Source organism: Anabrus simplex, chromosome 9 (assembly GCF_040414725.1).
Source record: "Anabrus simplex isolate iqAnaSimp1 chromosome 9, ASM4041472v1, whole genome shotgun sequence".
NCBI classification, from domain to species: domain Eukaryota; kingdom Metazoa; phylum Arthropoda; class Insecta; order Orthoptera; family Tettigoniidae; genus Anabrus; species Anabrus simplex.
The window spans coordinates 52,563,031-52,574,840 of NC_090273.1; the positions used below are offsets into that span (position 1 = coordinate 52,563,031).

General features: G+C 39.1%; 1 protein-coding gene across 1 annotated transcript in view; it reads right to left on the reverse strand.

Annotated features, from left to right (window-relative positions):
* The window catches only part of LOC136881293 (ribosome biogenesis protein WDR12 homolog), a 74,281-nt gene extending 65,709 nt beyond the window's left edge, over positions 1-8,572 (reverse strand). The window contains exons 1-3 of the mRNA XM_067154088.2: positions 8,374-8,572; positions 5,176-5,261; positions 3,296-3,500 (exon numbers count right to left, since the gene is read on the reverse strand). Of these exons, the coding sequence (XP_067010189.1) occupies positions 3,296-3,500; positions 5,176-5,261; positions 8,374-8,420 (338 nt within the window). The 5' untranslated portion in view covers positions 8,421-8,572. The remainder of the gene's footprint in view (positions 1-3,295; positions 3,501-5,175; positions 5,262-8,373) is intronic.
* Positions 8,573-11,810: the final 3,238 nt, after the last annotated feature.

An 11,810-nucleotide genomic window follows, 5' to 3' on the forward strand; every position in this document is an offset into this window, starting at 1 on the left:
CATATTTTCTCTCATCCCACATTTTCAACCAAACGATTCAGGTTAAATCTTTAGTTCCAGAAATGTAGCCCAAATGTGAGCATTTGATTTTGTTACACTAAGGTTCAAATGCATGTAACTGGATTTTAAAAACAGACATTTTAGAAAAGCTATCAAAACCCCAGGGCAAAAAACAGGTTTTACACAGAGCTTTTGAGAATATGTCTCGATTTAAAACTGCTGTCCATATTGATAATAGGAAATGGACCAACACAAAATTCTTATCATGGGATTACAGGAAATTAGAAACACTGACCAGGATGCCTTGGAATCTCAAGGGTACAGACTTTATAAAGGTATACCCGGGAAGAGAGTGATGAAGACAGTCCCACAATTTGGAACAGGATTTTTGGTCAGCCTTAAAATAATAAACTCAGTTCAAGAATTCAGATCACAGTCTCCACGACTCTCAACGCTCACCTTAAAGGCATCTAAAAAAATCTATACTATAATAAATGCCCATGCTCCCACTAATGATAAAAACAACTCCTCAAAAGACCAGGAGGAAACAGGAGAATTTTGGGACCTATTGGACCAGACCATAGATAACATCCCCAAACACCATATAAAATTATTAATAGGCGACTTCAACGCTCAACTAGGCAGAGAAAGAAAATACCGTGACATCATCGGAAAATGGCCACCACACAAGAGAACAAATAAAAATGGAGAGAGACTACTGTAGTTGACCTGTGTAGAAACCATAATTTAATCTCAAAATCTACATTTTTTAAGAGGAAACCTCAAAAACTCACAACATGGAAACACCCTGACTACACTAAAGGAGAATGGCAACTGGACCACGTCTGCATGGACAAATACCACCACAAAGAGATCTATAACGTCAAAGTCCTCCGAGGAATAGACACAGGTTCAGATCACTACGTAGTTAAAATTAAAATTAAACTCACTCCCCAGAGGAGACAACAAAAGCAAGCCCTTAAAACTAAAAGAAAAATAGATCCTACCCAGCTAATCAACAACAAAAATTACCAGAAAGCAACTGAAAAAATAAAAATCACAGACAAACTTGAAGACTTAGTACACAACCTTAAACAAACTGCAGAAGACCTAGCTCCAATTAAACCACGTAAAAAACACCAATGGTGGAACAGTGAATGTGATGAAACAGTGGAGAAAAGACATCAGGCATGGCTATTACATCAGTCCCAAAAGACAGAAATATCCTATCAAAAGCTAGTAAAACAGAGAAAAGAAACTACTCAAGTCTTAAGAAGAATAAAAAGACAACATCATAAGGACACCCTGCAGTTAATTGAAGAACAGTTCAGTAAAACTAAATCAAGGGACTACTACAAAACCTTCAGAAAGCAGCTCCAAAAATATGAACCCCCGACCCTACTGATGAAGGATAAAGATGGTAAGCTGGCCCATAACAATAAAGACAATGCAGAAATTCTGGCTAAACATTTCAACAAGCTTTTAAATTGTGAGGAACCTACAGAACTCCTTCATTTGGACACCAACACCCCGATAAAAACATCACCAGAAAACATCAATCCCCCCACAATAAAGGAAGTCTACCAAGCTCTGAATAAATTAAAAAACTACAAAGCGCCAGGAGAAGATCAGACCTTTGCGGAAATCTGGAAATATGCAGGAACCTCAGCAAAAGTTGCCCTCCATCAACAACTTGTCTCTATCTGGATTAAGGAAGAACTACCAGAACACTGGACAACAGTCCTCATTCATCCTCTGCACAAAAAAGGGGACAAAACCGACCCTAATAACTACAGGGGAATCTCGCTCCTAGACATAACATACAAAATATTTTCAATAATCATCCTTAATAGGATAAGTTTACAACTTGAGAAAGAACTAGGAGAATATCAAGGAGGTTTCAGACCCTGGAGGAGCTGTCCTGATCAGATCATGAGTCTTAAGTTGATAATGGACTATAACAGGAGAAGAAACAGAGATATGGTGATAACATTTGTAGATTTCAAGAAAGCTTATGATTGCATCCATAGAGAATCTCTGTTTAAAATTTTAAGACACCTTGGACTACACCCCAAATTAATAAACATGATAAAATTGACTCTCACCAATACCAAGTCAAAAGTGAAGTTTAGGGGTGAAACATCAGAGACATTTGAAATTAAAACTGGACTACGGCAGGGAGATGGGCTCTCACCACTATTATTTAACTGTGCTCTAGAAATGGTAATGAGGGAATGGTTTAGAAAATGTCCCCCCAAAATAAAGATTGGCCGAAAAATCAAAACAAATTGCCTGGGTTTTGCTGACGATTTAGCATTACTAGCAGTGGACATAAAAGAAGCAAAAACCCAGATATCAGAACTTCAAAACATTGCAAATAAAATTGGCCTCAAAATATCATTTGAAAAAACAGAAATTATGCCCCAAAAACCAACACAGCTAAAAGAAGTCACCATAAATGGTAATAAAATCAAAATAGTAACTCAGTTTAAATATCTTGGAGAAGTAATAACACATAACTTAAATGAAAAAATCTCAATCCAAGTAAGAACAAATAGATTAGCTAAAGCACAAAAATTAACATGGGATATCTACAAAAAGAAATGTCTATCAATAAATACAAAAATAAAACACTACAACACAGTTCTAAAACCAGAAGCTACATATGCAGCAGAAACACTCTTTTACCTGAATAAACAATCAAAGACTGACAGACTTCAGAAAATTGAAAGGAGGATTGGAAGAACCTGTATCAACAAAAAATATCAGAAAGATGGACAGTGGCGGTTAATACCTAACAGAGTCGTGTACAAAGAGCTAGAACCCATTACAGATACTATGCGTAAGAGGAGACTGGGATTCTTTGGACATATCATGAGGATGCAGGACTCGAGACTTCTGAAACAACTAGTACAACACAATCTCGTCTCAAAAAATACCACAACAGGATGTAAATGGATCAGAGAAGTAAGAGAGGATCTGAAGGAAATAGGCCTTACAACAGAAGACACCAAAAATAAGATAAAATTGAATACAAAACTCAAGAATACAAACCTCCGCTTTACCCTTACACAAAACAAACCAACAACACGCACATTTTCAACTGAGGAAAGGGCACGAAGATCGGAGCGTCTGAAGAAGTACTGGGAGGACCGCAAAGCCCGAACAATCCCTTCAAAGAGACCTGAACGACGGACTGACTAAAGTGATCCTATGTGGTCATAAAAGAAGAAGAAGAAGAAGAAGAAGAATAGGAAAAAATGAGAAAAGGAGGTAAGAAGAATGTTGCATTTACCATTTGTCACTGACTTGTACAGCTGATACCCAGTCATCATGTAGGAGACAGTCCTCAGGTTCTGGTGCAGGCCGGCTCTCAAGGTATTCTATTACAACTTTTGTTTCACCACCAGCAGGACCAAGCAAGTTCTTAAGAGGTCCTCGGATAAATTCATTGGAGACCAAGAAGTCAAAGTCAATTTTCTTCCAGTCAGGTTGGCTCTCTACACAGAACAGAAAGGAGAAGCAACATGTAATTCAACATAACAAAAATATATTCCGTAAATGAATAACCACTTCCCCTAAGTGGAAGTTGCCTGTGACAACAACATTCAAGAACCAATTATTTTCATAATCTGCTGTTTAGATAATGTTTCAGAAGAGAAACCGATCCTTTTATGGCTAAGAATGTCAGAGATTTTGCGGCCAATGCTGATCGGAGAAATAGACTCAAAATATTTCAACTCAATTCAGAATCATACCTCTTACCCCAACCAGTCTAGAGCTATATGGTGTTCCTTGTATGGTGGTACTAATCACAGGTAATGCAGACCCATGGTATTTCACAACTAATGGCACCACTCGCAAGCAACACAGACCCGTGGCATTCCTCACATAGTGGAACTAATCACAGGCCATGTAATACTCTTGGTGCCACTCACCTGGTGGAACTAATCACAGGCAATGCAAACTCACAGTGTACCACACATTTTGGTACCACCCATTGGCAACACAGACCCATGGTGTTCCTCACATAATGGTACTACTCTCACGCAACACAGGCTCATGGTGTTCCTCACATAGTGGTACTAATCACGGGCGACAGCCAAACCTGTGGTGTTCTTCACATAGTGGTACTAATTACAGGCAACGTAGACCCCTGGAGTTCCTCACATGGTGAAACTAATCAGAGGCCACGTATACTCTTCGTACTGCTCACCTGGTGGTACAAATCATAGGCAATGCAAACTCACAGTGTATCACACATTATGGTACCACCCATTGGCAACACAGACCATGGTGTTCCTCACATAATGGAACTACCCTCAGACAATGCAGACTCATAGTGTTCCTCACATAGTGGTACTAATCAGAGGCAACGCAGACCAGTGGTGTTCTTCATATAATGGTATTACTCATAGGTAATGCAGACCCATTCTGAACATAGGGAAATGAAATGGCGTATGGCTTTTAGTGCCGGGAGTGTCCAAGGACAAGTTTGACTCGCCAGATGCAGGTCTTTTGATTTGACGCCCGTAGGCAACTGTGATGAGGATGAAATGATGATGAAGACGACACATACATCCAGCCCCCGTGTCAGCGAAATTAACCAATCATGGTTAAAATTCCCGACCCTGCCGAGAATCGAACCTGGGACCCCTGTGACCAAAGGCCAGCACGCTAACCATTTAGCCATGGAGCCGGACTGAACATACGGGAACCGATACATTCCAGTGCAGCATACAGTACATTTTCTCACACGGACATTAGTCCACGCAGTGCTCTGACAATATTGCACTCACCACGTCCACACAAAAACTAGCTACTGGCTGCCACTACAACATAAAAATGGAAGTCATTACTGTCCTCGTGTGTAAGCCTACTGCCCTGCCATTTCACTGGCTGTTACTTCTAGCCGCCAGTACTGGCCGCCACTACTGTCCCCGTGTGCGTGAGGGGCTTAAGCGCAGTAAAATTACAGTATATATTCTGCTTAGGAAAATACTTAAGCATTAAGAAATATCCAGAGTAACAAAAATTCAAGTAACGTATGATGAAAGGAAGCAGTCATTTTCAATAATGAATCCTCTTCGGGAACAAAACCCACAGTGATAACAGAAAAATACATGAAAATAAAAAAAAAGTATTATTCAATAATGCAATGTACTCTTTATTTACCTTCAAGAAGTGCATTCACCAATGCATTTAATTCTACTGGTCCCACAGTAGATGATATGGAGAGGGGTGTGCTAGGAACTGCATATCTGCAAATAAGAAGATGGTATGCTTAAATCAATGAAAAAACTTAGCCTACACTTGACGTACATACAAACATCTGCTTTATACAGTTATATAAGGCATGACCATAAGGTTTCTGCTTGACGGCGTTGCTGCAGCGGACATGCAACGTAGCGTGACTCCGATAAGGGTATATAAGCACGGACATGTAGGCAAAAGCGATTAGTGTGGCAGCCGTGTTGTGCCGAGGATCGTGCGTTAAATGCAGCCATGTGAACTTACGGCGATGTTATTACCAAATGCATCCAAATAGGACCAACGTGCTGTACTTCTGTTCTTGGTTGCTGAAGGACAAACACCGGTGGATATCTATCTGAGAATGAAATCTGTGTATGGGGCAGCGTGTCTGTCGAAAAGCACTGTTGTGGAATGGTGCACCAAGTTCCGTGCAGGTCACATTTTGATAAAAGACGCCAGTCAATCCGGAAGGCCGTCCATTACAGACAACAATTCAATGGAGGACACTCGAGCACCTGCCCTATATCCTGATCTCTCCCCATTCAATTATCATGCCTTCGGTCCCCTCATAAAGGCCATGAAGGGTCAACACTTCCTGTCAGACAAGGATGTGCACCAGGCGGTTATGGACTTCTTCACGTAGCAGGACATGGTGTTTAACCACATGGGGATCTTCAACCTGGTGCATCAGCAGGATGAGTGTCTCAATGGTCACAGTGAATTTGCCTGACTGGCATCCCGATTCAGGACTGTACAGGAACTTTTTGATTGCCCCTCAAACCTTTCAGAATTCAGTCTGACAGCCTTTGTGAATAAAGTTTTTTTTTTTTTGGCTAGGGGCTTTACGTCGCACCGACACAGATAGGTCTTATGGCGACGATGGGATAGGAAAGGCCTAGGAGTTGGAAGGAAGCGGCCGTGGCCTTAATTAAGGTACGGAAAACCATCTTCGGGGCTGCTGATAGTGGGATTCAAACCTACTATCTCCCGGATGCAAGCTCACAGCCGTGCACCTCTACGTGCACGGCCAACTCGCCCGGTGTGAATAAAGTAAGAACTTCCAAACCCTCTATTTTCAGCTAGCTCTGGGGCTTTGTTTAGTTCCATGTCTCTTTCATTTAAACCTTTCAAAACTGAATCTAAGTATCATCGCCTTAGTCTCCCTTTATTTCTCTTATCCTCCATGGCCAAATCCAGTAGTCTGCTATGTAACCTATCCTCCATTTGCCTCACATGACACCACCATCAAAACCGGTTTATACGTACAGCTTCACCCATAGAGTTTATTCCCAACTTAGCTTTTATCTCTTAATTCCAAGTACCCTCCTGCTATTGTTCCCACCCATTTGTACCAGCATTCATTCTCGCTGTTTTCATGTCTGTTACTTCTAACATATGAATAAGATATCCTGAGTCCATTCAGCTTTCACTCCTGTACAGCAAATGTGGCCCGAAAACAAATTGATGTAGTCCTAAACATAGTTTTGTCCGTGAACTCACTCCTTTCCTTCTTTTACAGAATACCACTGAACACAAGTAAAAGCTCACTGCGGTAGCTTTGCTGCATGTTAATTCAATTTCCTGGGAGAATACATATCCTAATAACTTCCAGTTTCGTATTTCCTACCTGACATTCAATCCTCTTAAGTTTCTTCATTACTGACCATACTTTCTCTCAATTAATCAATCATTTGTTAAGAGGGAAGTCGTACTTTACAGTAGCGACTTGGCAAGATTTAGTTTTAATTTTTTCCAGTTTGTCAAACACACAAAAATTCCAATATAAATTATAACACTATAAACATATCTGTAAAAATTAGTGTACAATAGTTTTTTACACAGTAGTATTATAATTTATATTGGTTTTTATGTGTGTTTGACAGACTGGAAAGTTTTTACGCTACAATTAATCAATCAACACTGATTTGAATTTAGGGCTATCGCTCAGGTGGTGAATTCCCTATCAAGTGTTTACCTAGTTTTTTCATAAATGATTTCTAAGAATTAGGATATTTATCCAAAATTTCCCTTGATAAATTAATTAATCTATTATCTGGAAACGAGAAAGCTGATCTGGCAAAAGCAGCAGCTACATCTAATATGGAAATTACTTATGGCAAAACATCATCTAGCTATGCTAAAAGCATCATAAAGAAGCAAGTAATCCATCAACGGAACAACATTCGGACTTCTTCCACTAGCAGCCAAGTCACCAGAGAAATATTCTTTCCTGAGGTTTTCAACTGCCTGCAAAGTAACCTGTTGGTGCCAAGCTTTGAAATAACTAAATTTTTGTCTGGTCATGGCAAATTAGGTTATTATTTTCATCAATTTGGAATCGTCCTGATGGCTACATGTGTGTCTGTGGATTCTCACAAACAGTGGACCACCTACTGTTTGAATGTGCTGCGTTTGAAAGAAGGCATGACTGGAACTCTCATTTAAATTATTGCAAGACTGAATGATCAAAATCCCTATATCATTTTTTTAAGATGCCATGCTGTTACAAATATTTTATTAACTTCATACACTTAATTTTCCGACGATTAAATACATGTATTCATTTTCATTGTAAAATTGAATATACACTTCAACTATAACCCTAGTATAATATGTAAAATAGGGTTGCAAACTGCTTTGGATATTCAATAATAATAATAATAATGATAATATTCCTCTATCTATAGATTAATATGGTATTTGCCTCAATTTGTTCTCTTGAATTCTTCCACTTTTAAAAGCTGCACTCAACCGTATTTATCTACTAATGTCATTCCTCTCCATCTTCCCACTGACAACTCGGAACATAACAGTCGAGCAGCTCGTCTCGTTACTCCCAAGTCTTCCCAAACTTTGCAACATGTTTGTATGTCAGAAATCTTTTCCATTGAATCATAAAAGAATATTCGCAATATGAATAAAATATGGCATTAACATAGGAAATAAAAGTAACACTACAAATACAATAATACTAGGAATACTTGAAATGGACTCTTTTCGTAATGAAACATTTATACACTGACAGAAAACCGAAAAGTAACCTTAACCTCAAAACTGAGAGAGGAGGCTAAAAGTTTCATCTGGCCACAAAATGAAATGAAGCTTGTAACACAAACTTACTGCTGTTGAGATGTCGTAAGGATAACTTCTATTGTCTGATCACCCATTTTCACAATCTGGAACTTCAATCACATGTGTTATAGAAACATACCGCACTGTCTTCGGACGACATAAACCGACATAAACTAAATACACGTGTTCACGGCTAGTCGAAGTCGAGGGTCGAGTGCTCGCCTCTTCGTCGTTGATATTCTAGAGGTATCGATTTATAGAAATCGTATTTTACGGTTGTCGACCTTTTTGCACTTAGCGATTACTATCGGTCTCGACATAGTAGTTGGTCTTGGATAAACCGGGTAAACAATGTAGGCTACGAGTTCAATTCAGCCTATGAACTAGTGATCAACATGTATAATTATTTAAGTTACAGCCGATTTGAGAATATTATTATTAATAATAATAATAATAATAATTTTTACGAGGGAATGTGGAAAATCTTCAATAAGACGCTTGTGAGGGACCGCACTTCACAAGTATGTGGGACTCTCACCCACTAAAAACCACACACCCTTCTCCCATGACGTATATAGCCTATGTCCCCGACCCGGAACCGCTCTCGCATTACTTCAAGACGGTGTCGTGCATGAAGCTTCTTCTTCTTCTGCTTCACCGTTATTGTAGCTCATGGGCATGGACATCTAAATCTCTCTTCTTTTGACGCAATATTATTTCTACATACACTGCTACTTGATCCCAAGTTTCCTGATTTTTCAGCATAACATGTACAATGTTATCTGGTGTTAGATCTCCCTGCTTAGCTTTCAAACATCTTCGTTGTGATAACCAATGGTCACATACAAAAAAAAAAAAAAGAAAAAAAAAAAAAGAAAAAAAAAAGAAAAAGGGAAGCATGGAATACATCATCAATGTCACCACAGTAAATACACTCACTCGCCATATTCTATGAAGGTAACTTCGAAAGTATCCATGTCCTGTCAAGAATTATGTAATTTACTTCGCCATGATTTCTGTTGACGCATTCAACCAAGGATGGTACCGATATCAGCCATTTGGTCCATTTCCCTCGTAAATCGCCTTCCCATCTCTGTTGCCACCTCTCCATTCAGTGACTAAAAGCTAGCTTCTTTGCCCGTTTCCTTACCAGCTATCTTTGAGTACGCCAAATCTCCTGTCGTTCTAAAGCTAATAAATCAATAAGAGCTACTGCTGCTACTGTGAGAACTGCAGGTTCGGACACCGTACGATATGCACATGCAATTCGTAAAGCCGCTCTCCGCTGCACTGACGCCATTTTTTCCAATACTTTTCAAACTTTAAAGAATCAGGCCAAATTTCAGAGCCATATAAAAGAATAGATTGGACAGTCAACATAAGAAGCCGCCGTTTATTAGATTTCGGACCTTTAATATTACTCATCAATCTACTCAGCGCAGTAATAATAATAATAATAATAATAATAATAATAATAATAATAATAATAATAATAACTTTAGTTTAGCTTATGCCAGTTATTTCTAGGGTCGCTGGGGCCACCAACCCTCATTATTGTTGGGTGGGGGTTTATGGCCGGATATCTCTCTTTGACGCCACGTGATTTTTGAGAAGAAAATCTCGACTCTGGATCGACCAGGATTCGAATCTCAGCCTTCTGGGTGGGAAGCCAGCAGCTAGGCCACTGAGCTAATCATGACCCCAATAATAATAATAATAATAATAATAATAATAATAATAATAATAATAATAATAATAATAATAAAACAGCTTGTGTGATACTATTAAAGACTTAATTGACGAATGTCGTAATACTATAGAATATACCTCGTATGGTAGCCTTCTGCTACTCTTAAAAAAGTTACAAATAGGATAAATATAAACGGTTAAGATGCAAAACTATCAAGACGTCAACAATGTTCTTTACAGATAAACAAATTTTTAACAAAAGTCCGATAAATTTGGAAACAAGATAATGCACATGAAACATTCCGTCAAATAATTAGGAATCTATATGGATAATCATCATCATCATAGAACCTCTCCAGCGTGCCACGTTGGGTGTTGTTGGACGAGTCTTCACCATCGCAGTCTGTGGGAAATACGGTACCCCCTCTCTCATCACTGATTCCCAATTCCCTCCTCTTCTCTCCACATCTGCATTCAGCTGGTGTAGCCAAGGTTAATAGAGAAGGTGTAGCCATCTCTTTAGGTCTTCCCACTAGCCTTCTTCCTTCAACATTTATTTATAGGCCTGCACGTGGTGTTCTCGTAACAGGCATTTGTTTTGTATATCCACAACTTGATAGTCTCTATCGAGTCCACTTCCAGTTCCATTTTCGTGTCATTGCTCCTTACACGGTCCTGGCGTATTTTTTGGACGGTAGTTCATAGGAAGCATTTTGCATGCCTGCAGTTTACTAACTTCTGGATAGATCATATCACATATATTTCAGGTAAAATAGAAATAAAAATACATTTACTGAAATCGTTGGCAAATAGAGAATGGAGATCTAATCCATACGCCCTATTAACAATTTAGAAACGAATTATCAGATCAGTGTTTGAATATGAAAGCACTTTGTAGATATAACATCCAGAAATCAAAAATGTAAATTAGATAAACTATTGTACAAAGCTATAAGAACAATTAAAGGGGGGCAATGAAATCATCTTCAACAAATACGTTGTTGATTGAGACTGCTGATCCTCCACTTGAATTAAGATGTAGCCGGGCTGAGTGGCCCAGACGGTTGAGGCGCTAGCCTTCTGACCCCAACTTGGCAGGTTCGATCCCAGCTCAGTCCGGTGGAATTTGAAGGTTTGCCAACACGTCAGCCTTGCGTCGGTAGATTAACTGGCACGTAAAAGAACTCCTATAGGAAGTCTAGAAAGTGTTGATTTCGCGTGGTCCTAAGCGACCCATTCGCGAAGAAGAAGAATACAGTACGTTGGAATTATATCATTTTTCTTTTCATTGATTAATTTTTATACTAAAATAACAGCAGAAAATATCCATAACATCTTTAAGAAAAGACATCAAACTATCAAATAAGCTACGGAAGCTAAAATAGGCCAAAGAAGGCAAAATAATAACTTGTCCTACCATTCCCAAACGTGCGGAAACATGTTTGTTTCTATGTGACACTTCGATATGTCCACCCAGACCAAAAAGGCATTTTGCCTATCTTCTAAGGTCTACTAATGACCATCTTCAGGGCTACCGACACTGAGGTTCAAACCGACTGCAAGCCGACAGCTACCTGACCCAAAACGCGTAGCCAACTTTCTCGGTGGTTTAGGTATCACATGTGTTTCTGTTTATTATTATTATTTACTATAGGGTGTATTTTGAGAGGCCATCCCAAAATCCTTGCCTTTTTTAATATCCAATTTATTCACGAATACTTCACATTTTAGAGCTGAAGTGATGAGCTGGCCCAGCGGACTCGCTCGATAGTTAACTTCCCTTTTGTTGTTAGGGA